This window comes from Urocitellus parryii, chromosome 13 (assembly GCF_045843805.1).
Source record: "Urocitellus parryii isolate mUroPar1 chromosome 13, mUroPar1.hap1, whole genome shotgun sequence".
Classification (NCBI taxonomy): Eukaryota; Metazoa; Chordata; class Mammalia; order Rodentia; family Sciuridae; genus Urocitellus; species Urocitellus parryii.
The window spans coordinates 60,488,801-60,516,138 of NC_135543.1; the positions used below are offsets into that span (position 1 = coordinate 60,488,801).

Sequence of the window (27,338 nt, forward strand, 5' to 3'; positions counted from 1 at the left end):
ACAGTGACAGGTTAAGATAAATACCATAAGATGGGAGGGGAGACCGAGCAAGGTCAATCCTAAGAAAACAGAAGGCAAGACACTAATTTTAGGTGATACTAAGTAACCAAAAAAAGAAACAAAAGAGGAGACCTGAGAGTTAAGTTAAAGCTGCTCTTGGAAAAAGTCAATAAGAAAGACTGAACCTTCAGCAATTTGATTCAGAAAATAAAGGTGTGGGGTATATATTTAAATAATACTCAGGAATAAAAAAATAGACAACATTATCTAATACACAAATAACATTACGGAAAAAATAATTAGTAAGGAAAAAGAGAAAGACATCTTATTGCCAACATTCAGTTCAACATTATGCCAAGACATAGGACCTGAACACATTTCTAAGGAGAAAAAGCATCATGAAACACCAAAGCCAAGTTGAAGTGCAAGCTGCATGCTCAGGATCATAGTTTCATCTCACACACACACACACACACACGTATCACACGGAAGACTAGTATTTTGGATGTGTTAAGAATGCCTAAAAAGCATAAAAGAAAAGTTCAACCCAATAAACAAAATGCTATGAAAAATAATTCATAGACCAGAAAACGAAAATGCCCCCCAGGTGCCAAGTCTCACTAGTAATATAAGAAACACAAACTAAATATGTAGACATACTGGCTTTTTAAATTATGTTTACCTGTTGGATCAGCAAAAGACAAAACATGTCACAGATCTGGGGTTGGTGGGAAGGGATGTACTCGCACCAGCCTGGAGCAGTGCTGGAAGGGCCACGCATCCGAATCTATTATTTTCAAAGGTCCATGTTGTACTACAGCTCAGTCGCACCAGTGGGTGTGTGGCTTAGATGAAGGAATGTCTGTACATGTGCACAAATTCACGTCTGAGAATATCCATCTGACGTATGGGTTAATAACAAAAATTTAGAAACATCCTAAATGTTCATACAAAGAAACATTGAGGGCTGGGGTTGTGGCTCAGCGGTAGAGCACTTGCCTCCCACGTGTGAGACCCTGGGTTCCATCCTCAGCACCACATAAAAACAAATAAGCAAAATAAAGATACTGTGTCCATGTATAACTAAAAAAAGAATTAAAAAAAAGAATTGAATGAATTTGTGTTATCAATAGACGATATCATACTGTTCAGTGATTTTAAAATGACACAAATGGCTTTGAATCAGCATGGAGAACAATCCCCAGCATATTATTAAGTGAAAAAAGACTCTTTGCAAAACTACATGCACATAATGAAACCATTCACGAAACAAAGGAAACAACGCCCTGGTATTTTAATGGATACATGTAATGTGCTGGTGTCTGCAAGCAAGAGGAAGATTGGGAAGGACACTCAGTACCTAGTGGCAGTGGTCACTTCTGGGAGAGTGGAGACTCAGTGTATGGTCAAGATTAAGTGTTTTGTTTTGATTATTTACAAAGAAAGTGTATCTACAAATTTCTTGTAAAATTAAAAAGGTAGTCAAAAATAAGAAGAAACATATTTGCTTTTTTTATTAGTTGCTCATGACAATACAATGATCTTGACATATCATACATTTGAATCAAATGGGGAATAATTTTCTAAAGTAACTTTAGTTGCAAAACCTCTCTGCTTGTTGACCTTTCTTCCCCCTGATATGTCCTGGCAACTTTAATGTTATTTTACTTAGTTTCAAAAGACAAAAGCAATACACACTCCAAGCAATCAGTGGCAGGGAGGCAGGCCACAATCCGCCCAGGCCCCACCCTTGGGATCTAGCACCCAAGGGGCAACTCCTCACCCCCTGGCTTTGCTTCTACTCCTTTGTTACATGCAAAAGTCTCCGTTATGGGCTTTTCAAAACTGAGCTGATGCTCCACGAGTCTCTCCTGTACTGTTGTTAATAGCATCCCCAGAACTTTTCTCCAATTAAGTATTTATGAACCTGTATCATCTTTTCTTAATGGTTGTCAGAGATTCTATAGTACAGATATGCATCATTTATTCAATTGCATCATCCTTAATGGACGTAGGGTTGCATCCAGATTTTTGCCATAATGCTCAAGGCTGTAATAGGTGTCCTTGCAAAAAAAACTGACCTATAGTCACATGTGAGTGTCTTTAAATGTTTAGCAAAGATAGAATGTGCGTTTCCCACACAATAGGAGTCAGTTCTCAGAAGCGGAGACACCGGGCTGAGGGACATGGCTCTTCACTGTAACAGACATCTTCCAGGAGGGCTCAGCACCGGGATTCCTACAAGTCTGGTGCAAGGGCTTCCTCTTGCCACAGCTTCATCTTTCTGAGAAATGGAAATGGCTTTCGTTTTCATCTGAGTTTAGTGGACTTCCTGGCTGACGGGGCTGGGCGTTCTTGTCTCCTGTCTTGTAGGTGATCTGAGCTGTGAACACGGTGCTATTCCCCATAGCTCTGCTGGGAGGCTGGCTCCTTCCTCTCAGCTGGTGTCACTGCTAGGCACACTGTCCTCTCTCGTGTGTCACACGTGTTCTTCTTGCTCATTACTCACAGTCTGACTTGGTGATAGTATGCTGTAGCTGAACCAGTTTTAACTTTTGATGTCATGTGTCTCAATTTCTCATTGTAATTTTAAGGACATTGATGTGCCTACTATTCACCTCAAAATTAAGCACATGTTTTTCTGTATTTCCTACTCAGTTTATTTATATCTTAAATTTTTAGTTATTCCAGGAAATAGAAATGATTTTTAAGCTCTCACATGGATGCGTAATTATGTTGCCCCTACTTATGAAGTGTCTCTTCTCGTTATTGGAGTTAAGTTCCACTCTGGTGGGTACTGAGCTCTGCTTGTCCTCGGGTGTGACTGGGGCCCCATGTTCTGCTGCACTCTCCTGCTGAATCACTGAGCCACGTGCTTCTGAGTCTAGCAGCTATGCAGTTAGCTTCACTATTTAACGAGGCAAACTACCCTCACTACCCTTGTTATTCCCAAGCACTTGTTCTTCCGACACTTTTTGGCCAGTTCCAAGAATGTGTCCCTGGTCATCTTGCCGTTGGCTCAGCACTGCATGTCATAAAGATGATTTCAAGTGCAGGTGCTGTGCTGCTTACCTGCAAACCAGAGACAGCAATGACCTAAAGACACTCACACCCCAAAGGAAGTTCTACTGGGCACATTCTAGATCAAGGTGACATTTCCTCCACATCCCTCTGGACATGGGAAGCACAGTGTGTCCTGAGGGGCAGGTGCTATTCAGTGCTTCCTCACAGTGGCTGTGGACTCCTTGCCACAGCCCAGGGGCCTTTTAGTTAGCCTGTCTTGCACATGGGCAGGGACGGTCCCAGAGAGGGAAGTAATGTACCTGAGGTCACACAGCCATTCAGGAAGTAGAGGGTCTAGAGGCCATCCCAGACCCTGGGCTCTAGCGCCCTCTGTCTTAACCAGCCCAAAGACAAATGCAGGAAAAGGAATCCTGATGGCCCAGGAACTGCAAACCCCACTGAAACCCTAAGCACAGACAAAACCCTGGGGAGCAGGAGGAGACAGGATTGCTTGTGCTCCAGCGAGTCAGAGATGCAGCGTGCGCAGAGTGGCACCCTGGCCAAAGGCCCAAGGTCCTGTCTAAAGACTAAAGAGCAGGTTGGCTTTGCTGACCAAGCAGGAAATAAGCAGCTGTAGAAAATGAGGTGGGATCATAAGATTGACCAGACGGCAAGTTTGAAAAGGTTAACTGAAGTCATCTTTTCAAATTTGCTCTCTTAGGGCTTCCAGATAAGGCACAAGAAATCCAGTTATATTTGAATTTTCTAATTAACTTGCTAGATCTGACAATTTTAACCTTAAATTATAGGATAAGAAACAAACTGAAACCTTGTTGTGTCTTATTCAGATACTGCAAACCAAAATGTGTTAACATCATTCCAAAGAATCAAAAATTAAGATTTCATAGTGTACATCTGGAGTTGGCAAACTTTTTCTGTGAAGGAGCAGATAGTACATGTTTTAGGTTTTGCAGTCTGTGGTCTCAGCTGCTGCTCAACCCTACCAGGTGGAGTGAAAGTGGCCGTAGGAAGTACACCAAGGGGCTGAGCTCTGTCCCATTAACATTTGAATTTAACATAATTGTTACATGCACAAAATATTACTCTATGCAGACCTTTCAAACTATTAAAGATTCAAAGGCCAGGCACAACTCATAAGCTGTCTTCTAATAATATGAGCCAGCCAGAGTTGACCAGTACATGTAATTCTAACTCTGCAGTGAAGAACATCTGAACCCTGGAGCATCAGGGTGAGTGAAGTAAACCAGACTCAGAAAGTCAAGAGCTCTGCAGTTTCTCTCTGTGGAAGCCAGAGAGAAAGGAGGGAAAAGGGGGCGGGAAGGAATCCTGAAAAGAGAGGGGAGACCATGAACAGAGCAGAGGAAGGGCAGCCGGGAGCGAGGGAGAACCAAGGGGGCTGGGTGAGGTCCATCAGGTTGTTCATGTTGGGACGTGCCACACCAAGACCCACTGCCATGCGTAACTCTACTGCACCAATAAGAAAATGATTTTTTTAAAAAAACTTGAACATTGAATTCTTATGTTTCCCCAGGAACTCTTAAAATAGGCAGAACGCCCTACCTTGAATTATACATTTCCTGTTAATCTAGAAAAGTAGCGTTGGCCTTTCGTTACCAAAGGCACCTAACTCATCTTTGTGGCACACCTCGACAGGTGCGGTGGAATGGGAAGACCGAGAGGACGAACCGGTCAAAAAGAAGTCTGATGGACCAGGTAACAGGCTAAAGACAGGCGTGCGCCCTGGGGAGTGTGGAAATGAGAGCTGCCCAGGAGTCACATATGGAAGGCTCCTGAAAAGTAATGCACCAGCTCTGTCTCGGGACCGCGGCTAAATAACCAGCGTCCCTCTTATCTCATCTCCACTGCAGCGGCTCCAGAAGCACCCCTGGCCTTTGTGCTGCCGGGTGGAATGCTGGGTTAGTGTCTGTTTGAAAAGTCCTCTGTGCAAGTGCCCAGGAGAGGGTTTTAGTGAACAAATCCCAGTGTCCCCTGGAAGCCATCAGATTAATGGCAGGAATAGAACTGGCAATCAATCTTTATTGTCTTGCATAATCTTTTACATATTTACTTTTTAGTTGATACATAATAATTGTGCATTTTCATGGGTGGAGGGTGATATCTAGCTACATGTCTACCATGTGTGCTGATGGAATTTGGGTAGTAACACATCCATCGCTGCAAACATTTGTCATTTCTTTGTGTTGGGAACATTCAAAATTCTTTTAGCTATTTTGAAATATTCAGTCCTTTATTGTTTGTAGAAGCACTGAAGGAAGGAAAAGCGACAGGTGAGCAGATGTGGGAGTGGGAAGTGCTCTAGAAGCTGGGGTCCTGTGGCCCTACAGTAAAAGGGGAAACCAGGTCCCATGGAGCCACTTGCTAGAGATGCCACAGCACCAAGGGACAGGACCCTCATCTGCAAACTTCAGGCCCAATTGAGGTACTGCTTGGGTTTTACCAAGCACGTGATTTGGAGACGTTTTCTCCAGGAAGGATGAGAAGCAAACAGGAGAACCAAAACAGTTCCCCAACAACTTCTCCAGGTTTGCACACAGCCCCTCCCTGAGCTTCCCAGACTCCATCTGAGACTCCAGTTGGCACTAAGTGAGACTTGTAGGAGGCACCCTCACACCTTCATGGTCCTCCCCCGACACCCTCCTTTTCCAGATAACTGGATCCATGAAACCGGATATTCTGTTTTCCTGAAAGCTTTGTTTGCTAATAGTAACTGACCCATTAGATACCTATCTTGTTTTCCAGGCCCTTTCCCAAGACCTGTAGCCCTATCAACTGGTTCAACCCCCTCAAAAACTCTCGTTGCCACTTAACAGATAAGGAAACTGAGGTAGAGTAAAATGCACTAACTTCTCAGGCCTATACGACCACAAAGGGCTAGGGCCCAATAGCAAGGAGTCTGGGTCCGGAGTCTGCGCTCTGAATGCCTCTGCCCTACCACCTCGGTGGTTAAATACAGGTAAAACGTAAACCCTAACTCTGCGTCAGTGACGGGGCGACCCAGCGTGCATTGTTCACCTCTGCAGTGCCGCCATCTTACTTCTGACATCAGGTTCACATTGGGAGAAGAGTGAAAGTCTACACTGAGCAGCCCGAGGCTCTGTCCACACTGGTGTGGGTGACACGCTGGCTGGAGACAGTCCCCGGGAGGACAGGAGGTGGAGAGAACAGCCCAGGGGTTGATGTCCCTCGGCCGCAACGCCTTCTGTGGTGCAGTCGCTGCCTTCAGCCTCTGTGGCCACTGTTCTCCACCTGTGCATCTTGGCTCAGCCAAGCAGGCCCTCGCTATCTGTGTCAGATTGTGATGTGGGACATGGTTGCAGAGGTTCAGGGGAGGCAGAGGTGGCAGGAAACACCTTCACAGGGACCGTGAGACATCACAATTCTGCCCTGCTGTTGCTCCGGGGCCTGGCTGACATGGGCAGCCCAGGGCCTTCTCTCCAGGTCTTTCTCCCAACTCCTTTCCCAGACCACCAACTGTCTTCCTGGGGTCCAGCCGGCACCTCCAAACCCCATCTGTTGCTGGATAAAACTATTGAGCTCTTCTTTGTCTCCAGCTGGCCCATCTGGACTTTGTCCAGAGGCCAGGAAGTTCACAGCTAAGTTGCCTGTGATGCTTCTCCTTTTGAAAAGAGCAAATCTTTGAGAGAAGTTCTGCTTTCCTCCTAGGCCACCTACTTCAGAAGTGGCTGTACTTTTTCTTTACAAATCCAACTCTGACTCACACTGTGGCCTTCGGAGCAGAGAGGGTTAGTGGAGAGCAAGAATGGGTCATGGATGTCAGGCCTGCCCGCAGTGGGTCGGGCTCAGCAACCCTGCAACCACGGGCTGAGGAGACCTGGTCTACCCGAGTGAGCAGGGCAGGCAGGTCATGTGGTAGTGGGCCACACTCACTCTTCTTCTCTTGTCAGAATGTATGTTCATGGTGCATGACATGCAGTTTCCATGTACATGGTGAGGTAGTGACTATTCGAGCAAATCAGCCTGCCACACCTCCCGTGGTGACCCTGTGTGTGTGGAAAGGGCACCTCAAGAGGGCTACATAGCAGATTCCCAGCATACAATACGGCACCCTTAGCTGGTCCTCGTGGTGCACCTCAGGGCTGTACAGTCCCTGGTCCCTCCGAGCCAGTGACCTTCCACGTTGCTTCCACCTGCAGCTGCACACACTCCTTCCCTGCACCTGCCCACCCGGTTGCTCTCTGCTTCAGTGGGTTCCACGTGTGGGTCCTGCAGCATATGCTTTTCTGCATCTGGCTTATTTTGTTTGACATAACGTCCTCAGTGTTCACTCATGTTGTCTCAGTGACAGGATTTCCTTCTTCTCTGAGGCTGATGAATATTCCAAAAGGCGATGTCGCCACTGTGCTACCTCCTCCGCCTTCCACTATATCAGGGAGCTCAGGCTTAACCCTCTGTGGACCTGGGCAGCTGTCCACGACCTGAGCTCAGGGGAGTCAGCTCAGCTCCCACATTGCAGCTCTCCAGCTCCCCGTTCCTGGACAAGGACAAAGACACAAGGACATGGGGAACCTCAGGGCTTCTGCTGACAGGGGATGAGTGACACCTTTGCAGAAGCCATAGTTAGCACAATGCAGTGTGAGCATGATGGAGACCCAGGGATGGCACAGACTCACTCTGCGCACTGAGCTGTCTAGTGACAGTTCTGCTATGATCTAACTGCAAGGCAAGTGTGGTGAGAAGAGTCAGTGGTGAAGAACAGGAGAAAACCAGAAGGCCCTCCAAAGCCCTGAGGAGCTGGACAGACTATTAGTCCTGTGCCAATGACAGAGTCATCTTTAAATGCAGTCTCTACCTTAGTAAACCTGTTAGGGTCAGCCCTCCATGTATGACGGTTCCTTTTCTCACAGATTCAACCAACTGCAGATCAGAAAGATTCAGGAAACAACTGCATCCACACTGAACATGTACAGACATTCTTCCTTGCCCTTATTTCCTAAAAAACCCAGTATGACAACTGCTTACCTGGCAACTGCATTGCATCAGATATCATGTCATCTACAGATGACTGAGAGCATACAGGAGGATGTGTGCAGGCCCTTTGCAAACGCTGTACCCTTTTGACTTGAACACTGTACAATCTGTTGTCCACAGGGTCCTAGAACAATCTCCTTGTTTTTTGAGGGACAACTGCAGTTGAACCCATTTTGACTGATATTTGGTCAAACATTACAAATTCCACCCTCCTTTGGCCTTGTTTTGGCCTCTACATGTGTAAGTCCCCACGTGGCCTTCTGGCTGTAGGCCTCCTCCATGTCACATTGAAGATCAGGGGCCCCACTGCTTCCCAGGGTGCAGGGCAGACACCAGGCCTGGCTCCAGTTAAACCCCACTGTGCCACAGGACAGCACGGTAGCCATGGAGTTCTGTTCCCTTGCAATCTTGTGTTTCTTCCTCCAGATAATATCATCAAGAGGATATTCAACATCTTGAAGTTCACCTGGGTGCTGTTCCTGGCAACGGTGGACAGCTTCACCACCTGGCTCAACTCCATCTCTAGGGAGCACATTGACATATCCACCGTCCTGAGGATCGAGAGGTGCATGCTGACCAGGGAGATCAAGAAGGTACCCTGTGGGCACAATCCCTCTGCTTCTTCCACACTGAAAGGGCTTTCAAATTCAACACACAGGTTATGTCACCCGATTCTAAGTGCTGGGGACCAGGAGTGTTTCAGATGCCCAGTTTTTCTGGATTTGGGAACATTGGTGTATACACAATGACATGCCTTGTGCATGGGGACCCAAGTCTACTCATGAAAGGCGTTTATATTCCGCACACACCTGAAGCTCATTCCGTGCCATGTCTTTGTGAGTGCACACACATTTTTAATTGCAGAGCACCTGAGGGCAGGTATGGAGTTTGCCTCCTGTGGCAACATGTCTGCACTCAGAGCTTCTAATTTTTGAGCATTTCAGATTTCAGACTAGTGATTCTCAATCTGTATCTAAAACTCTAAATAAGGTAAGACAAAATCCTTTCTTTCCAGGCAGTCATTACATAAATTCTTGGTTTTCTGTATTTAAACCTATTCCCTGCTCAGGATTAAAATAGTCAAACACCACATGCACCTTCAAAAATGGCTAGTTTATTTGTTCTGTTTACATGCCTATAGACTTTGCAGTGCCCTATGTAGAATTATAGTTTCAGTATGGGAAGTTTGATCCAAAACTTCTTCTAGGAAAAACTATCATATTGTGCAGAGAAATAAAATATACAGTAGTCATGTAGGTATATCCATTTCTGGAAGAGGTAATAAGATTTAGCAAAGCTACGTACATATTATAGGGGTTTCTCGTTTAGAATTCCTAGTACTACTGAGTGGCATGAGTGACCCTACATGAGGTGACATCAATCCCAACCTGCCTACATCACGTTAGTCCATATTCCAGGTTGACCTGTGTGCTGAGAGTCGTCTGTGCTGAGAAATGGCAGGTGGCTCACGGGCAGGTGCTTCCGTAAGAACTGAGGCATGTCCCCTGTCTGCAGGGCAACGTCCCGACGCGGGAGAGCATTCACATGTACTATCAGAACCACATCATGAACCTGTCCAGGGAGTCGGGACTGGACACACTGGACGAGCGGCCTGGAGCAGCCCCGGGGTCCCAGACAGCCCACAGGATGGATAGCTTAGATTCCCATGACAGTATCTCCAGGTATTTCACTTTCTGAACAATGCATTTGCTTTTGGTCAATGTGATGAGGTAGACGTCATCAAATATGAGAAATGAATGAATGAATGAGGTGGAAGTTAATAAAAAATTCGCATGGTGTCCCAAACCCTGCTGGTGATCTCCATCCACAGAGCTATGTCGGAAGAACTGTCCTCACCTGACCACACCAGATAAAAACAGATATCAATCACAAAGGATAAGAAACACTCGTGTGTTTTATAGGAATGGTATCGAGATTTCCAAGCCAGAGGTGAACAAGATCGGTCCTTCCCAATCCCCAAATTTCGGTTTATGCCAGGGACTGCATCTCTGCTGCCTCTCAGGATGACCATTCCACAAGAGTGTCTTCTATACTGGGGTTCTCTACCTTCTGTTGCTATCCTGGATATTTCCTTTCAGAATTGTTACTTTAGGGCTTAGAATAAAAATTCCAGAAATGATCCTGATAGCTTCCACCATCCCTGAGTGCTAGGATGCTTGCATTGTTCCACACAGGATTGGCAGGTGATCCAGGGCCAACAGTGTCTGTGCAGTACATGTCCGCCACGGGCCAGCACTGGACACTGCTCCTAGGTGGCCTCATGCTATCTTTTTAGATCCTGCAAGATGCGTGCAGGATCAGTTAAGGGCAGGCTGAGAGACTCACTCAGCCATGTAGCTGGAAACTTAATGATAAAGCAGACCCAGGATCCAAGCTGTGTGGTTCAGCCCCGAGCCCAGCTCTGAGCTGCAGTACTGTGCTGTCGGCTTGCTTCTCCCTGCATCCCAGGCCAGTGTGTGACTCCTCTAGGAGCCTGGGGACTCTGCACTCAGGTGTTGGGTTGCTGCTGAGGAGTGTGCCACACTGGCCTCTGAGTCCCAGCAGGAGTCTCTGTCCTAGGAGGAAAAACAGCGTCACCTAGGTGATTCACTAACCCAGCGAGTCCATCTTGTGGTCATTTCCTAGGTCAGGAACAGAACCACTGAGGACATGTGTGGATTAATTATTCTCTTTACACATGCCATAGCACCCCTTCTAGGCTGGGCTCAGTTCTGGACACAACCATAAAGAAAGGGTCATCTCCTAAGTGGATCAACGGAGCCTAAGGCCAGGCCACAGCTTCCTGCTCTGCTAATGTGGAGCAGCAGGGAGCCTGCCCTCTGCCTCTGACATCTAGCTCTGGACTGGGCTGGCCACACTGCACCATGGTGAGGCTTGAGGCAGGGAGAAGCCCTGGTCCTTTGCAAACACTGACTGAGTTTCCAGATAAGTAGGTGCAGGGAGTGAGATGGTTGATCAATACCAAACTCAAATGGGATCCGGAAATTAAAATTGCCACCTAAGTGGGCAGAAGTGGCTAAACTATTTTTGTTGTTTTTTTAACTTGATGTGCTGTTTTGAACCTTGGCTAATTTACTGTTTTTGAGCCTCTACACCGGCCTAGTCTGCTACAGAATAATTATCTATTGATCCAGATATATGTATTGGAATGGAAATATATGTGTGTGTGTGTGTGTGTGTGTGTGTGTGTGTGTTAAAAACTCAAGTGTAGAATAGTATTATGCTGAGATCTCATTTTAATGTTAAAACTATATATCCATGCATATATTGATTTAAATGTAATATTTTACAGATAAAACTGCATAGATATAATCCCTTCCTGTCCTCTCAAAATAGATACTGATTCTTTTGAAGTCCTTCCAGGGATAAACAAATGAGACTGTATTTCTCCTTTAATTTGGGAATAATCTTTGATTCTTTATATGTTGCAAAGTCACAGATATTTCAGCTATTAAGTGTTCTTGTAAGAGGAAGCAACGTTAAGGACAGAAACCTCTCAAGGTTTCAAGGTCAAACTGTTTCCTAATTGAGATCCTGTCTAGGAATTTTTTAATTCCTAGAAAAAAAAATAGTTAAGAGAAATGTGTCCCAGGATCCAGACTGTCTTGGTGCTCTTCCTTCCCGAGCACATGCACATTTCCCACTACTCGTTTCTGGACCCATTAGTAATGCCAGAGTCACCTGGGGAGAACATTGTGCAGGGCTGCCATTGGCAAGGAGGGAGAGGGCCTGTGCCTTCTGGAGCTAAGACTAAAGGGGGGCTTTAGTCTTAGAAAAGACATCGGAAGATGGGCTTTGCTAAGACCAAAGTCATTGTTTTGTAGTTTATTGTTATTTTTTTGCAAAATAATTGTTCTATTTGGAAGCTGCCAACCTTAATTTGTTCTTATAGCAAGAAGTCTCTTTACGTCTTTAGATGGGTGTCATTAAATGGATTGTTCTCTCTTTCATTCATTTTAAGCCAAAATGTAAAACCTGTCTTTACCCCATTTTCCTGGGCACTCATGGGTTCCAGTTTATCTCATGGTAGCTCTTCCATGAACAAGAAGATTGGCGGGGGGCCACCAGGGAGGGGTGTGTGCTAAGCATGCTGGAGGCCCCGGGTTTGATCCCAGCTCTAGAACAGTAATAAGAATAGGCCACAGGTATAGGTGTCAGGGGGGTGGGGAGGCAAGGCCTGTCCCTGGCAAGCTGGCCACTGGCCCATGCTCCCTTCCTGGTGACAGCACCCAAAGAAGGTGAACCAGGATCCCCAAGTCCCCAAGCCCACACATTTTAGAAAACCTACTCATGACCAATGACATCTCAAATAGTTAGGATAATTATGAAGGAAATACTGAGATTCTCTAGATGTGCATTTCCCAAATGATATTACTTTCATTCATTCATTTTTTCATTCATTATTTCTCAGCACTTATAAATGCTACCACCTCCACTTTGTACAGTGCCCCTCCGCACATGGGAAATGTGGACTGGGTTTGGTACTATATTTGAAAAATTGAAAATTTTATTTTCATTTTTGGAATTTCAAAACAAAAAAAGTCACAGAAAGCTCTGATTAACTTAACTGAAAGTCATGTTCATGCCCACCTGGAATTATTTCTTCCCACTTAGTGAAGAAGGTAACTGTATGCATGCAGTTCTATGATCTGAGTATTACACCTTGCATTATTTCTTCAAGAAAACATGCTTTCCCCTGGTGTTTCTTACAGTGTGCACTCATCTGCCTTTTTATTCCTTGTTCCGTAAGACTATTCACCCACACCTCTAAGTTCAGCCATGAGGGGGAGATGCATGGAGTAGCTCTCTGTGCCCATCATCACATCATTACCATGACTAGCAGCATGAACCATTTTGGGGACTTCGTGAGCCACATGATCTCCAGAAGGGGAGAATTCCCACAAATACAGATTTTTTCCATAAGATATTTAAGGGTTTCATAGGCTTCCTAAATCTCATACATGGGCCTAGCTGGAGAATTACTGTTTCACCACCAAATTCTGAATCAAAGAAACCAAAAAGAATACTAGAAAGCAAACTGAAAATAAACTTCCATAAAATAATCGTATGTCATTCCTATGCATAACAATATGCAATATGTCCAATTAAGTCATTAAATATTACAAATCAAAAAAACATGGGAGGAAAAAAAATAAGAAAAAGAAAGTCTGGTTATAATTAAATCAAGTACACCCAAGATCACAAACTATAAAACTATACAGATGATCAGATATAGTGAGTCAGGAGATATTTAAATTCATTGATTGCTGTTTAACAAACCGTATCAAAATATTTCCCAGGTTCTGAAATGGTTGATTGACATAGAATCTGCTAGAAAACCACAACCATCCCCATTAGTTTTTAATGTACTTTGACTTTGATTTTCAGCCTAAAGAAAGGGAAGGAGAGAAAGGCCATTTTCCGGCATCAGCAGACTTGCCCTGTCGCACTGTCTGAGCCACACTCCCAGTCTCTACCTCAGCAGCCTTGAAGCCTGCAAACAGTAACTGGTCCACTCCACTCCAAATCCCCAGGAGGCTCTGCTGGGCAGGCGGTGACCCCCCCAGGAGGGATCCTCCTGTGGAGACTGGTGCTCAGGCCCTGGCCTCGCCCTGTCAGTGTGGTCTTTCCACCTCCAAGGCTCCTGCTCTGATGTCCTGTTTTCAATGTGAGCACACAGTAGGTGGCCAGCGTGAAGCCTCACTGAGGAGTTCACATTTCCTTGGCTGGAACCTCATGGTTTTCTTCCAATCCAGATGTAAAACCACAAGCTCGACTCTGAACAGCTGACTTGTCAGATGGGGTACCGCCCACCTTCCCAGAGCTAAAGCATTACCTTAAACCCCTGCAAGTCACGTTAACAACATTCTGACAAGCGTCCCCCACTATGCAGGGGGAAGCATCATCTGAAACCCCCCAGGAGCTTGCTGTGTGCCTGCAGGTGGAGGCCCTGCTTTGCCCTGCCCAGTGCTGTCCCATTGGGCACCAGGGATGAGTGTAGCAGTGGCCTCCACCCAGGCCCAGGCATGATCCAGAATAAAAACTAGGCAAAACAAATCATTAACAGACAAAATGGACCTGGCGTTGCTGAAACTCCTTTGTTGGTTTCTTTGTAGCATTTGATTTTATTTTGATGTTGGTTGGTGTCCAGGTGGATATAAAGCCAACATCTCTTACACCCAAGGCATTTAGTTTGGCTGAACTGAATGTCACTCATAAAACAGGGTGGAAAATTCAGTTGGTTATGTCGTTCCTGAGCTTCTCTCTCTGATTTTGGAGACTGCATTTTTTTAAAAAATTAAAATCTTCTATGCAAATTGTATGAGCAGTTATTTCTACTCATGCAATTAGATTAATCAATCCTCTCAAAGAACTCAGGATAACGATTCCAAATAAAATATATTTTCCTTGATTTTTAAGAACAACTCCATTGCCAAGTTTTCATTATGTAAATTATGCTTTTTGAAAGAACTGTTGGGACTTGTCTTTGTTCCGTTTCCCTGTCCCACCAAGAGTGCTCCTGGGACTTCCTCGCCACCAACGTGTTTTTAACTGGGATCTCCTGTGTTTCGTGTCTGCCAGATAGGTCCTCCCTGCCTGGGTGGTTGGTGCTGGTGTCCGTGTGGTCACTGCATGGCCGTGCGTGGGCCAGTGAGCCGGGTGGACCTGGAGCACACTGGCGTGTTAACTCTGTGTTTCTGTGACTGTTTGCGCTGCTAGCTGCTACACTGAAGCCACCATGCTGTTCTCAAGGCAGTCCACCCTTGATGATTTAGACGGACCAGACGCTGTTCCTAAAACGAGCGAGCGCGCTCGGCCTAGGCTACGTAAAATGCTCAGCATGGACATGTCCTCCTCGTCAGCTGACAGTGGCAGTTTAGCATCCAGGTGCTCACCTCGTGCATGCTTCCTCCGGTCTGTCACCTCCCCCATGCGTGGCCCCGAGTCCTCGGATGCACCTTGTCTTTCTTTTAAGAACTTGCATGTCTGACAGAGCATGGCCCCGGCCCTCAGAGGCAGCCTGGTCCCAGGACAGCTTTCCATGATGCTCACTGCTCCCTAATTTTTGTCTGTTAGGAATTTCTTAACGTTCCTGATTGCCGACATTATCTTGCATTTTTTAAGCATTTCACACTTTCCATTTCCAAAGACATAATCATATTCCCTACATTCGATTTAAAGCTTTTATATATAGTCCTCATGGAGTAGGAAGAAAACATTTTTCTCATGATTAAAAACAAAATACATACAGCAGGAAAAAATATGAAAACTCTGGGATCTATGGTCATTTGAAGTTGATACAGAATAAATCTGTTTTATTTGCATAACTAATGTAAAAGTCAGAATACATCTTACCATTGGCTTTGGGAAAGAATGTGATTATGCTGTAAAATATATCACCTTTGTAGATTACAATTTGTTTTATTTGGAAAAAATTACTCCTGGCTTGTTTCCTCACTAAGTCCTGCCCTTAAAACAATAACCATTGAGGAATGAAATTATCTGCATGCACCCAGAACTCCTTCTCTGAAATGCCTTAAGTGGTTGGCAGGGAGGTCAGCCACTGTTGGTTTATCCTGAGATGAACATAACCCAGTTCAAAATGAATTTCACCCTGGCAGCTTGTGGGGCAAATCAGAGAGGCACCACCTTTTGCTGCAGCCCTGTATCTTGACATGGTGCAGCAGGGAACAGGGCCTGGCGTTGACAGCAATGCCTTCCTGCTTGGGACGTCTCTGCAGATGCAAGTTCTGCAGGCCTTCTGGTCCCTTGAGTCCTGGAGTGCCCTCAGTCCCTCAGGCCGAGACATGACCCCAGACCACTGTGCTTCCACTGGCTTACAGTCACACTGCAAATGAGACCTGGGTGAGGGGTCAATGTCATGGCCGTCCTAGGAGGCTGTATCTAACTGAGGTAAGTCTTAGCAAAAATCCTGGTGGGCCTGACAGTCCAGGAACCTTCTACCTGATGCGGTCCTTTAAGGCCAGAGCCCTGGGGGCCTGAACACCTGAGCAGACTTTGGGGTTCTTGGGTCACAGGATGCCAGGAAGGGCTGTGCCAGGACCATGCGTCACTCGTGGACACGTCTAAACAGATAGTCTTTGCATTTGAGCTCCTCAGCGTTGGAGGAAGCAGCCTGCCCTCGCATGGCGGTCAGTTAGGGTACGTCTCTAGAGCAGCAAGGAGCACGTCCAAATATCCAGACAAGTGTGGCCCCTCTGGCAGCTGCCCATGTTGGGGAAGGCAGTCATGGAAGGCGTGCCACTCACGTGGTGCGTGTGGCTGCTCTCCTTCCATTTCTAACCTCCCTGCACACACCTACGGGGAGTTAGGGGAGAAGGATCTGAGAGGAAAGTGCAGGGCAGCAAAAGGAGGGACTGACGCTGTGACTAGAGCAGGATAAAAAGGAGAGGAGAGGAGGAGCTGGTAGGAGAAGGTAGCTGGGGTGCTGGAGGGAGAGCAGGAGCACGCCCTGGGCACAGCAGATGGCTGGGAGGGAGCGCACTGTGGCAAGAGAAAATGGCGGACGTCGGAACAGGAGCTCAGTGAGAAAGGGCTGTGGGCTGCAGGCTGGTGGAAGTGTAGTCCAATGAGCTACGCACTGATAAGGGAAAGGCACAGGAGCAGGAAAGGAGGAGGAAAAGCCAATATCAGAGAAGGGTGACCTTTTTTAGTTCAGACAAAATTTATCAAGTCATCGCCCTTGGATCTGGGTGGGTCCCTTTCGTAGGACTGAGTAGAACACATCTTGGTCCAAACCCACACAACAAAACCAGCATGGCTTCTCCTCCCCACACACTCTTCTGCTCATCTTCAAAGACTCTGACGGTAGGTGTGCCGAGCCGTCTTGATTTGGAAGTCTGCACCAGAGCTTGTGCCTCTGATTCTCCATGCTGTTTCCGAACCTGTGCGTAGGTGGGTTTTGCTCCTCGAGGGCCGTGTGACGTGCTTCTGCTTCTGAACGACGTGTGTGCCCACATCCTCCTTGGCATCCAGAGACCCCTGTGCATCGGATCAGGAGCCAGGGTCCTGGGGAAGTGAGCAGGGGGAATCAGGGAGGCGGGGTCTGAGCTGCTCACATGCCTTGATGCTTTTGCTTGGGCCTTCTGAGGTGTCTTGAGCACGTGGAGAGATCCTGAGGGTGGGGTGGGTGCTCAGGCAGGGTTCTGCGCCCATCCCTGTCTCCTGACAGTGAGCCCACGCAGTGCACCATGCTATACTCACGCCAGGGGACCACGGAAACCATAGAGGAAGTGGAGGCCGAGGCAGAGGAGGAGGTGGTAGGCCCTGTGCCCGAGCTCGAGCTCCAGCCTGGGGACACCCAGGAGGAGGAGGAAGAAGAGGTGGAGGAAGCTGAGTGTGATCTGGGCCCGGAGGAGGCCGGCCTCACTCCCGAGGAGGAAGAATGTCCACAGTTCTCCACCGATGAGGGTGACGTGGAGGCCCCGCCCTCCTACAGCAAAGCTGTGAGCTTCGAGCACCTGTCCTTCGGCTCACAGGATGACTCTGGGGGCAAGAACCACATGATGGTCAGCCCTGATGACAGCCGCACCGACAAGCTGGAGTCCAGCATCCTGCCGCCCCTGACCCATGAGCTGACGGCCAGCGAGCTGCTGCTGAACAAGTAAGGGCAGCCCAGGCCCAGGCCAGCTCCACACCTGCTTAGCTGGGTGCGGAGGAAAGTTCTCCTAGACCCCGAGAGCCAGTGCACATGCCAGGACCCCTGCACCCCGTCCTCCACAAACACCTCCCAGAGACGTTCCCCGCTATGGAAAGCCTGCTGCAGGCTGAGCATCCCTCGAGGATCCAGCATGCTCTGAAATCTAGAACTTCTGAGCACTGACATGACGTGGGAAGTGCTTGATTTCATGCCATGAAACTTTGTTTCATGCACAGAAATTATTTAAAATATTGTACAAAATCACCTGCAGGCTATATGGATAAGACATTATATGACACAGAAGTAAATTTCATATTTAGAATTGGGTTCCAACTTTACAATATCTCATTTTGTATGTAGATATTCCAAAATCTGAAAAAAAAAAAAACTCAAAATCCAAAACATTTCCAATCCTGAGCTTTTTAAATACAGGATACTCAACCTATGTTAGGTTTTCTCCAAACAAACTATAGGCCCCAGGAAGCTGGGTGGGGGGCGCTGCAGGAAGGATCCTGTTCAATGAACTTTAGTGTTTTGGAGAAACTGGAGGCAGATGTGAGCACGTGGTTTGTTTTAACAGGATGTTCCATGACGATGAGCTGGAAGAGTCCGAGAGGTTCTACGTGGGCCAGCCCCGGTTCCTGCTGCTCTTCTACGCCATGTACAACACGCTGGTGGCCCGCTCAGAAATGGTGTGCTACTTCGTGATCATCCTCAACCACATGGTCTCTGCCTCCATGATCACCCTCTTGCTGCCCATTCTGATCTTCCTCTGGGCCATGCTGTCGGTGCCCAGGCCCAGCCGACGGTTCTGGATGATGGCCATTGTCTACACCGAGGTAGGTCGGTCAGTGCCAGGGACCTTCTCAAGTCACAACGATGGTCTGACAGTTACCTAGCACTGGCAGGGGTGCGTGTCTTTCCACTCCTCACACAAGGAAGGTGCTGGTGTCCCTCCCCTTAGCAGATGAGGAAACAGGGAGGGCAAGACTGAGCAGTGGGGCCACCGTACCTGCTGGAGGGAGCCAGGGAGGCTCTTGGAGCTGGTTCCAGACCTGTGGCATTAACCATTCACACAGCAGAACCAAGCTGAGGGCCTGCTGCCGGCTAGTGCCCAGGGACACTGACCACTGCTGGGCAGCGAGGCAGAGTGGCTCTGGCTGGATGTAGTGTGTGCCGCCGCCATTTTCATAGCCAAAGCCAATCTCCACACACTCCGCAGAACCCTCTGAGCACACGGCAGTCGGAGGGCCGAGAGGGTGAGCTACCAGCATGCTCTCCTTCTGCGTGAGGGACAAGAGGCCGTCTGCCCAATCAGTTGTCCAGTTCCTGTCCTGCCCTATTCTGTAAATACAGAGGCCACAAGCAAGATGTCAGACTGCCTCGTGCCCCACGTCCTCGTGTTCTTGGGTTTGTGAAGAAGGTGGGTTTTCCTCCCTGACTCTTACTTCCAGTAGCCCTGGAACTGCTTCTTCAAGTGTGGGCAGAGCTTGGACACCTTGTAGGTTAACAAGTAATCAGCCATCAAATTAAAACAAGGTCATATAGTAAGACATCTATTTTAGTCAGCTTTTCCTTGCTGTGACCGAAAAAAACTGGCAACAACAAGGTAGAGGAGGAAAAGAACCTTTGGGTTCAAGGTTTCAGAGGTTCAGGTCCTGGCTGGCCGGCTGCATGGCTCTGGGCCTGAGGTGACACAGAGCATCATGGAAGAGGGAGTGGTGAGAACAGCAGCTCAGGACAGGAGAGAGGAGGAAGAGAGAGCTCTGCTCCCCAGGGACGCAAAACATGAGCCCCCAAAGGCACGTCCCCAGACACCCACCTCCTCTAGCCACACTGCACCTGCCTGTGGTCACCATCCAGTTGATCCATCGGGGGAATAAACCACTGTGCAGGTCACAGCTCTCGTCATCTGATCATTTTACCTCCTAACAGACTTGCCTTGTCTCACCCGTGAACTCTTGGGGGACACCTCCTATCTAACCCTAACAACATCTCAGAAGTATCCAGTTTAGAGCATTGATAACCCAAGTCCTAATTCCTTAACAAGGCTGACCTAAGTCCTTGACTGTAAGTCAGTACCTGTGTGCCACAGCCTTGCTTCATTCTCAACACTCACCAGGCTTCTCAGGGAGGGGTCGCCTCTGACCGTTCCACCCTGAGGGCATCTGTCAGACCCCGGTCTCACCCTAGGAGCCACTTGTGGGTGGGACTGTCTGTTTTCTGTCACGCTGAGGAGTGACATGAATGGGAAATGAAGCCGACTCCTGTTCACTCCACAGTCTGAATCAGTGTCGAGCACTGAGACCGGTGCTAGGCATACGGAGGCACACACAGACAAGTAGAGATCAATCGTTGTGTCCTGCTTTTCAGTGACAGACAGACACACAAGGAGGGTGAGAACCATACACCAAAGTTGCAAAATAAGCGAGACTCAGAAAGTTTTTAAATAGTCATTAATAAAAAAAAACTATGTCATGTGGATTAGAAACCAAAGCAATGCATAACATGCAAAGATATAGATGTTTCTATTCAACTAGTTCCTAAGTACCAGATTTTAATATCTGAATAATTCTGTAAATATCTAACTCAACGTAAGAGCCAGGTCCTCAGACACGGAGGAGGTGAAGAATGGTTTGGGCAGCAGGGTGGGCCATCAGGTGGCCTTGCTGAATCCAGGATGGGGAGCCTCAGTGGCCATGAGGCTGACCTGGTCACACTCCATGTGACTGTGCGCACCCCTGCCACTGGAACCATGTGGGTGCCCTTCCTCCGTGTATGCCCGTCCCTGAAAGGGTCAACGTCCTGAGCCCTCTCCCCTCCTGCAGGTGGCCATCGTAGTCAAGTACTTCTTCCAGTTCGGCTTCTTCCCCTGGAACAAGAACGTGGAGCTGTACAAGGACAAGCCCTACCACCCCCCCAACATCATCGGCGTGGAGAAGAAGGAGGGCTACGTTCTGTACGACCTCATCCAGCTCCTGGCTCTCTTCTTCCATCGCTCCATTCTGAAGGTGAGCGTCCGGTCCTCGGCTGGGCTCAGCCTGCTCACAGTGGCCCCTCGGTGTTCCTGGGGACCTGGGCATCAGGGCGGTGGCAGCCCAGTCATGGGGGATGTGCCCGTGTGTGCTCCTCTGTAAGAACGAGCTGCAGTTGTGTCCACCCGTGGATGTTTCTTCCCAAGCCTGTGACGTTGGTGAGGGAACTTGTAGTGACTCTGGGAGACATTCTCCCCACATGCCTATCCTGGGTGGGACATGTCGCGACTGGTCCCGCCGTGGGCCTGGCTTGAGTAGTGTGCCGTGTCTTAAAGCCCATACCTTACCGTAAATGTCACCCCTCGTTCCAGCTGGACGTTGGAAGGCCTGGGTCTGGTCCGGGGCAGTCTCGGCCACCTCCTGCCACCACCTTGTAGCAGCGTTGCTTTTGTTGGGTGGTTTCTTGTCATAGAACGTTCCCCTTGGTGAGCGGCCACTTGACCTGGGAGGAGGGACCCCAGGTCTGGGGAGCAGCACTGGCCATGTGATCAGGTGCTGAGGAAGCTCTGGCTCCTGGCACGCCCCACAGGCAGGTGCACACCTGCTGGGCCTGCCCTAGCAGCACCTGCTCAGCCCGGCTTCCCAGCTCCTGCTGCACTCCTCGCTCCTGCTCTGCAGTCCATGACTCTGCCTGGAAGCAGAAGCCAGGCTGCGCGGGAGGTCGCCATTGCTGATCACCCCCAGGGCCAGGGACTGCACCCAGGGGTGCTTGACCACAGAGCCACGTCCCCAGCCCTTTTTATTTTTTATTAGAAAATAAGATGCTTAGTGCCACACTAAGTTGCTGAGGCTGGCTTTAGAACTTGTAATCATCCTGCCTCAGTCTCCCGAGCTGCTGCAATTACAGGCCTGCACCACAGCCGCTGGCTGAACCAGGCGGTTTGAGCAGAATCTTAGCAGCTTTGCTTCCACTCAGCCCTGGGAGCCAGGCATCACCTCCCACCAGGCACAATCATCCCTGAGAGCCAGGCATCTCCTCCCACCAGGCAGAGGGGGAGAGGGTGGCGACCTTCTCCAGGTGCAGACGTTTGGTGAACACAGGCTGGTGGGTCTGAGCTGGTGACAGTGACAGGGTGTGTGTGTGTGTGTGTGTGTGTGTGTGTGTTGATTCAGATGCTGCTGTGAGCACAGGCGGGTTCTGGGGAGCCTTTTGCTCACGGGGAAAGTCAAGTGACTGCCGTTTCGTCCTGCTCACCTGCCAAGCTTCCCTGGCCCCCCTCCATGTCCGAGCCAGACCTGTGGTGGACACACAGCCGCCCCGCTCCCGGGACTCCCGCAGGTCCAGCTGGCGAGCTTTCTTGGATCCTCCTTGGTTTTCTGGTCGCGAGGCACAGGTGCTGCAGGACAGGGAGCCAGCGTCCCTCCTGCAGCCGAGACCTCAGTTGTCACTTTCCTGCTTCCTCAGTGCCACGGCCTGTGGGACGAAGACGACATCGTGGATGGTGGCGACCAGGAGGAGTCGGATGACGAGCCCTCCTTCAGCCACGGCAGGAGGGACTCCTCCGACTCTCTCAAGTCCATCAACCTGGCCGCCTCTGTGGAGTCTGTGCACGTGACCTTCCCCGAGCAGCCCACCACCATCCGGAGGAAACGCTGCGGCAGCAGCCCCCAGATCTCCCCGGGGTCCAGCTTCTCTTCCGATAGGTCCCAAAGAGGTATCTGTCGCGAGGCGGCTGGGGCTGCAGAGATCCCCCATCCTCCTCTGGTCCAGGTGGGGGTTTGTCAGGTGTTATCAGCCTCGTCATATGAAAAGAGGACTCTGAAATCAGACAGGCCCAAGGTCAAGTCCCCCCCTCCGCAGCCGTGTGACCTCATTGCCCAGAGCATCTGACTCCTCCCAGGAACAAGGACTTCATATAGCGGTGACCAGGGGCCAGCGCTCTGCCTGATACCCAGGACGTGTCAGGCACCTGATCATTTGTGCCTCGTACATACAGATGCCTCTGAGCACGTCCAGGGTGCCAGGAGGGAGCCAGGAAACACAGCCTGTTGTGAAGTTGTGTCTGTGTTCTCTCAGTGGGGACTTTTAGCAACACACTCCTGGAGGAGCCAGGCCTCTGTGCCCGGGGCTCATGTCTGCTGCTCCGTGTGATGACCTGCAGAGCCTGCGCCACCTGGCCGATGGGTCATATTTGTTTTACATTTGGAGAAATTAGGATTTGAAAAAGGGTATGAGTTAGGGTTTCCATCTGGAAGAGCCACAACCTGGGACTCTAGTTGGCACAATAACCACTGTCCGTCCAATGTTTTTCCTCCGGGGACGGAGATTAAACAGCTACCCCAGGAAGAGCCACCACTAGGTATAAAAGCCCATGGATCTTCCTTAGCATGGAAGCAGGGGTAAGAGGGAAGGCTCCTACCTGCCCAGTTGTGTTCATGAGGCAACTGTGCATCTCCCTTCCTCAGTACAACTGGAGCCACCCCTCCTGCACATGGGCTCCGGGGCCTTCTGTGACACTCCCGTTGACAAAACCGGTTCTTCACACTCCATCGGTGGTTTCTTTCATTCTTTGTTATCTCTAGGCAGCACCAGCACCCGGAACAGCAGCCAAAAGGGCAGCAGCGTTTTGAGTATTAAGCAAAAAAGCAAAAGGGAACTCTACATGGAGAAGCTTCAGGAGCAGCTCGTCAAAGCCAAAGCGTTCACCATCAAAAAGTGAGTACCCAAAAACAGCGGGGTACGCGTGCTTGGCTTGAGTGCAGGAGCTGTGTGCTCTCTTCCTGCAACTCAGGAAGCCCAGGAGCTGAGGAGGGACCTCTCCCACGGGATGGGATGACTGTGGCCACGCTCGAGCAGTCTTTTCTCGGTGAGGGTGGCTCCTTTCCGTGCGTGGCACTGGTACCCACGCTTTTTCTATTTAGACAGAATAGGTGGGTGACTTCAAGGGCTCATGGTGCCCACTCGCAGCCGTGATCATGCCACCCAGCCGTGCAGAGAGGATGTGATCTTAGGGCTGGAGGGGCTGCAGAGACACACTGCCGGGAGGTGGCTTGGTCAACACCATCGGGGGCCTGTGTTCAGCTGGTCCCCTAGACTGCACAGGTCCCTCCTGCTCACTGTGGGTGCAGGGGTTGGTGTCCACAAGCAGCCATGGCTGGAAGCGAGCAAGGGGCCAGCTGAACACAGGCCCCGAGAGCAGGACGCCAGCTGCACCTGTGTGTGACCTCGCACTGAAGGCAGAGCCAGGGCACAGTGCACCCAGGGCAGAACTCGGGAGACCGGCCAGAGCGAGGGCACTAGCCAGGTGGAGAGGCCTGGGCAGTGCCTGGGAGCCAGGGCAGGCACAGGGCCCTGCACTGAAGGGGCTCCTAACGTGCAGAGGTGGCAGGCCTGGCACCACCGCCGGCCTGCCCCCTGTGTTCCTGCAGCAAGCCCCACCCTGGTGCCAGGTCTGACTGTTGCACCAATTTTCAGAGCGTCACGCAGCCCATCCAAGTCAGTGGACAGCCACAAACCCATCCCCACTTTCCTGGGCTTCATGCCTCTCACATGCTCCAAACAGGAGAAGGTCGTGGGCCACGCAGAGAGAGCTGCCCACGCCTGGCAGAGAGCTCACTGCTCTTGTGTGGGCAGGATGCCACCAGCCCAGGCAGCAAAGGGGATCAGCTAGAAGAGGGAGCGCAGAGGAGCGGGATGATCGTGGTCTCTGCTCCCTGTCCCTTCCGGGCCTCCTGGAACAGCGGGGTGGGGTCTCTGTTGTGCAGGACGCTGCAGATCTATGTGCCCATCCGGCAGTTCTTCTACGACCTCATCCACCCGGACTACAGCGCAGTGACCGACGTGTATGTGCTCATGTTCCTGGCCGACACTGTGGACTTCATCATCATCGTCTTCGGCTTCTGGGCCTTTGGGGTAGGTTGGGGGCAAAGGATTCTGTGTGCCACCAACTGTGAGCTGTGACTTTCCATCCCGTGAAATGCCACCTGTCGTCTTTCCCCAGAAACACTCGGCTGCTGCGGACATCACCTCTTCGCTCTCGGAAGACCAGGTCCCCGGGCCGTTTTTGGTGATGGTCCTCATTCAGTTTGGAACGATGGTGGTGGACCGAGCCCTCTACCTCCGGAAGACGGTGCTGGGCAAGGTCGTTTTCCAGGTCATTCTTGTGTTTGGAATTCACTTCTGGATGTTCTTCATCCTCCCTGTCGTGACCGAGAGGTGAGATTTGGAAGCTGGCCGTGTGGCCCATCCTCCGCGACAAGGTCGCCACGGCCCAGGCGCTGGCCCACCAGCTACAGGCAGAGGAGGGCAGGGTAGCACCAGGGGTGTGAAAGTCATAGTTTGGAGTCTGTTAATTGTGGTGCAAGCCCCCAGTGGGAATGGAAAGCTCCACAGTATTTTGACTGTACTTTATCCACATCCACAGAAGCAGGTTGCTCAGAGTAAGTGTCGGCCTCAGCCATCGGGCGGGTGGGGTCCTTGTGCTGGTTTGGCTGTGCACCCTGAAGCCAAGGGGAACTGGAGCGTGGTCTCGGAGCACTCCTCAGGAGGCCAGAGGGCAGGAGATGTGGTCCTCAGAGGCGTGAGGGAAGGAGTGGAGGCTGTTGAGCTGGTTGAAGAGCACGCTGGCCCCTGGGAGGCCGATGGTGCCTGCCCACCCCACAGTGGAGAGTGAAATAGCCTGAGGCATGGAAACTCTGAGGCAGAGTCTTGGCACTGGGTGGGAAGTGGGAGGGGCACTGCCCCAAGACCCTGCTGCCTAGCCCAGCTACTGCCGTGGGTTAGAATGAGGTGGGAGTCGGGCGAGGGAGGTGCCAAGCAGCCTGGTGCAAAGGGAAGGGGCTTCGGAGATGCCTGAGGTAGCCACTGCCCGTCCCTACACTGGCCTTCAGCCCACTGTGCTGGGCCCCACACCTCAGTTCTGCTGCGCCCTTCTTCCCTCTGCCTCGACCCTGTCCTGCTCTCAGACTGCAGTCTAGGCGTCCCTGCCACCTTCCACCAGGGTCAGTACTTGTGACAAAAGTGGCACTCAATGCACGAGCCAAGGAGGGACTCGGGCCATCCAGGAGAGCTACGCAGACTGCTCCAAGCAGAATGTCAGCTGCCAGGTCCTGGAGGGCTCAGCCCACAGAGCGCCACGGGAAGGGTCCACGTAACAGGCTGCTCTTCCCAGGAGCACCCTGGCCTCACAGATGAAAGCCAGCAGGTGCTCCCGCGCCTGGGGCCCAAGGAGCCACGTCCACCCCAGGGGCATGGCCAGCCTCTAAGGAATGCTCTCCCAGAAGGCTTGCAGCGTCAGCCATAGGGCACCGTGGAGCAGGCCTCAGGGGACAGTACCACTGTGACTGCATCTCAGGGTCCTCAGTGTGTCACCCGGGCTGGCTAATGATGCTTTTGGAAGTGGGAATAGAAGCAACGGGAAATGGCTTCACCCCTGTGGCTTCCAGTTAACCTGTGCAGCTGCTGCTGAGGTCCCCACGTTGCTCCAGCAGGGGGACTTGGTGGCTGCAAGGTGGAAGACCACAGGCTCTGGCCTGTGGTGCTCAGTGCCGTGAGATCTGCTGCTTTGTAACAGTGAATGGTGGCTGGGCAAGTGTTTTCAAAGGAACGAGGACAGCTCTTCCTGAGCCTCAGGTAGAACTGCACAAACAGAGCATCATTACCCAGAAGACACCTTGTAGCCCTGACATCTCCAGTGTACCCCATGGAGCGGGGGCCACGCAGCTTGGTCATGAGCATGATGCAAATTGAAGCTGGCAGTCGACTTTGTGCAGCGAGGAGAACCGTTGTGACAAGGCTGTGACTCCAACTGCTTGTCTTTGAAATGAGTAGATTTTTCTCTACAAACACATGGTCACCTCTGACTCTGAGGTCAGAGAAGTAAGCCACATCCAACACCCAAGGTGGCCCATGATGAGCTTTGACGATCTGCTGGTGTTTAAAACCATCACACAGGCAGGGTCTTCCAAGCCTCCAGGAACTCTTAGTTCTGCAGAAGAAAGAGGCTCAGTAGCTCACTCAGCCTCCTTCCTCTACAGATCCCACAGGTGGAGTTCCTCCTGTTGCCCTTCAGCTCCCGGAGACCCCAGGCCCCACCCCAGCCTCTGGGGCTGTGGCTGTGCATTGTCCACCATGGCCCCCTGCCCCATAGGATGCCCTGTCCTCCCTTCCCAGAGTGTTTGGAGCCACCCAGCCTCTCTGCATTCTGCATCTTGAGAAGGTACAATTATCCCACAACCCTAAAAGCAGACCATGACCAGAGACTGGCTCCTGCCACCTCCCTGCCACTTCCTCTCCAGGGACGCGGCTTAATGTGGCTTCCCCCTTGGCTGCTCCAGCACGGTGTCTTCGTCTCCTCGGCGTGGTCCTCCTGGCTGGGCAGGATAACACAGGCACAGGCATCAGGATGCACAGGCCTCTGGGGACCATGGTTCTATCTGCCACTCGCTCCACCAGGCTTTGAAGAGAGCACGAGAAGCCACCCTTTCCAACCAGATACAGCTGGAATACCCCCAAAATACAGGGGTGATGTAGACCCATAAAGCAACTACTCCTGTATCATCGAACAGATGTTAAACCACACTTGGTCATGGAAAGTGGATCATCGGCCTCCTAAATCCTGTCCCCTTAACTGTGTGCAGGATGCCCC

The 27,338-nt window shown here is 50.2% G+C and overlaps 1 protein-coding gene across 4 annotated transcripts in view; it reads left to right on the forward strand.

Annotated features, from left to right (window-relative positions):
• Piezo2 (piezo type mechanosensitive ion channel component 2) overlaps window positions 1-27,338 on the forward strand; it is a 339,893-nt gene that overhangs the window by 295,679 nt on the left and 16,876 nt on the right. For 2 of the 4 annotated variants that reach the window (XM_077792280.1, XM_077792281.1), the window contains 11 exons: window positions 4,678-4,737; window positions 8,461-8,627; window positions 9,550-9,716; window positions 14,776-14,943; window positions 17,249-17,680; window positions 18,297-18,555; window positions 20,545-20,727; window positions 22,157-22,406; window positions 23,275-23,407; window positions 24,457-24,604; window positions 24,693-24,907. In XM_077792280.1, the coding sequence (XP_077648406.1) occupies window positions 4,678-4,737; window positions 8,461-8,627; window positions 9,550-9,716; window positions 14,776-14,943; window positions 17,249-17,680; window positions 18,297-18,555; window positions 20,545-20,727; window positions 22,157-22,406; window positions 23,275-23,407; window positions 24,457-24,604; window positions 24,693-24,907 (2,182 nt within the window). The remainder of the gene's footprint in view (window positions 1-4,677; window positions 4,738-8,460; window positions 8,628-9,549; window positions 9,717-14,775; window positions 14,944-17,248; window positions 17,681-18,296; window positions 18,556-20,544; window positions 20,728-22,156; window positions 22,407-23,274; window positions 23,408-24,456; window positions 24,605-24,692; window positions 24,908-27,338) is intronic. The other 2 variants (XM_077792282.1, XM_077792283.1) reach the window with 1 other exon arrangement.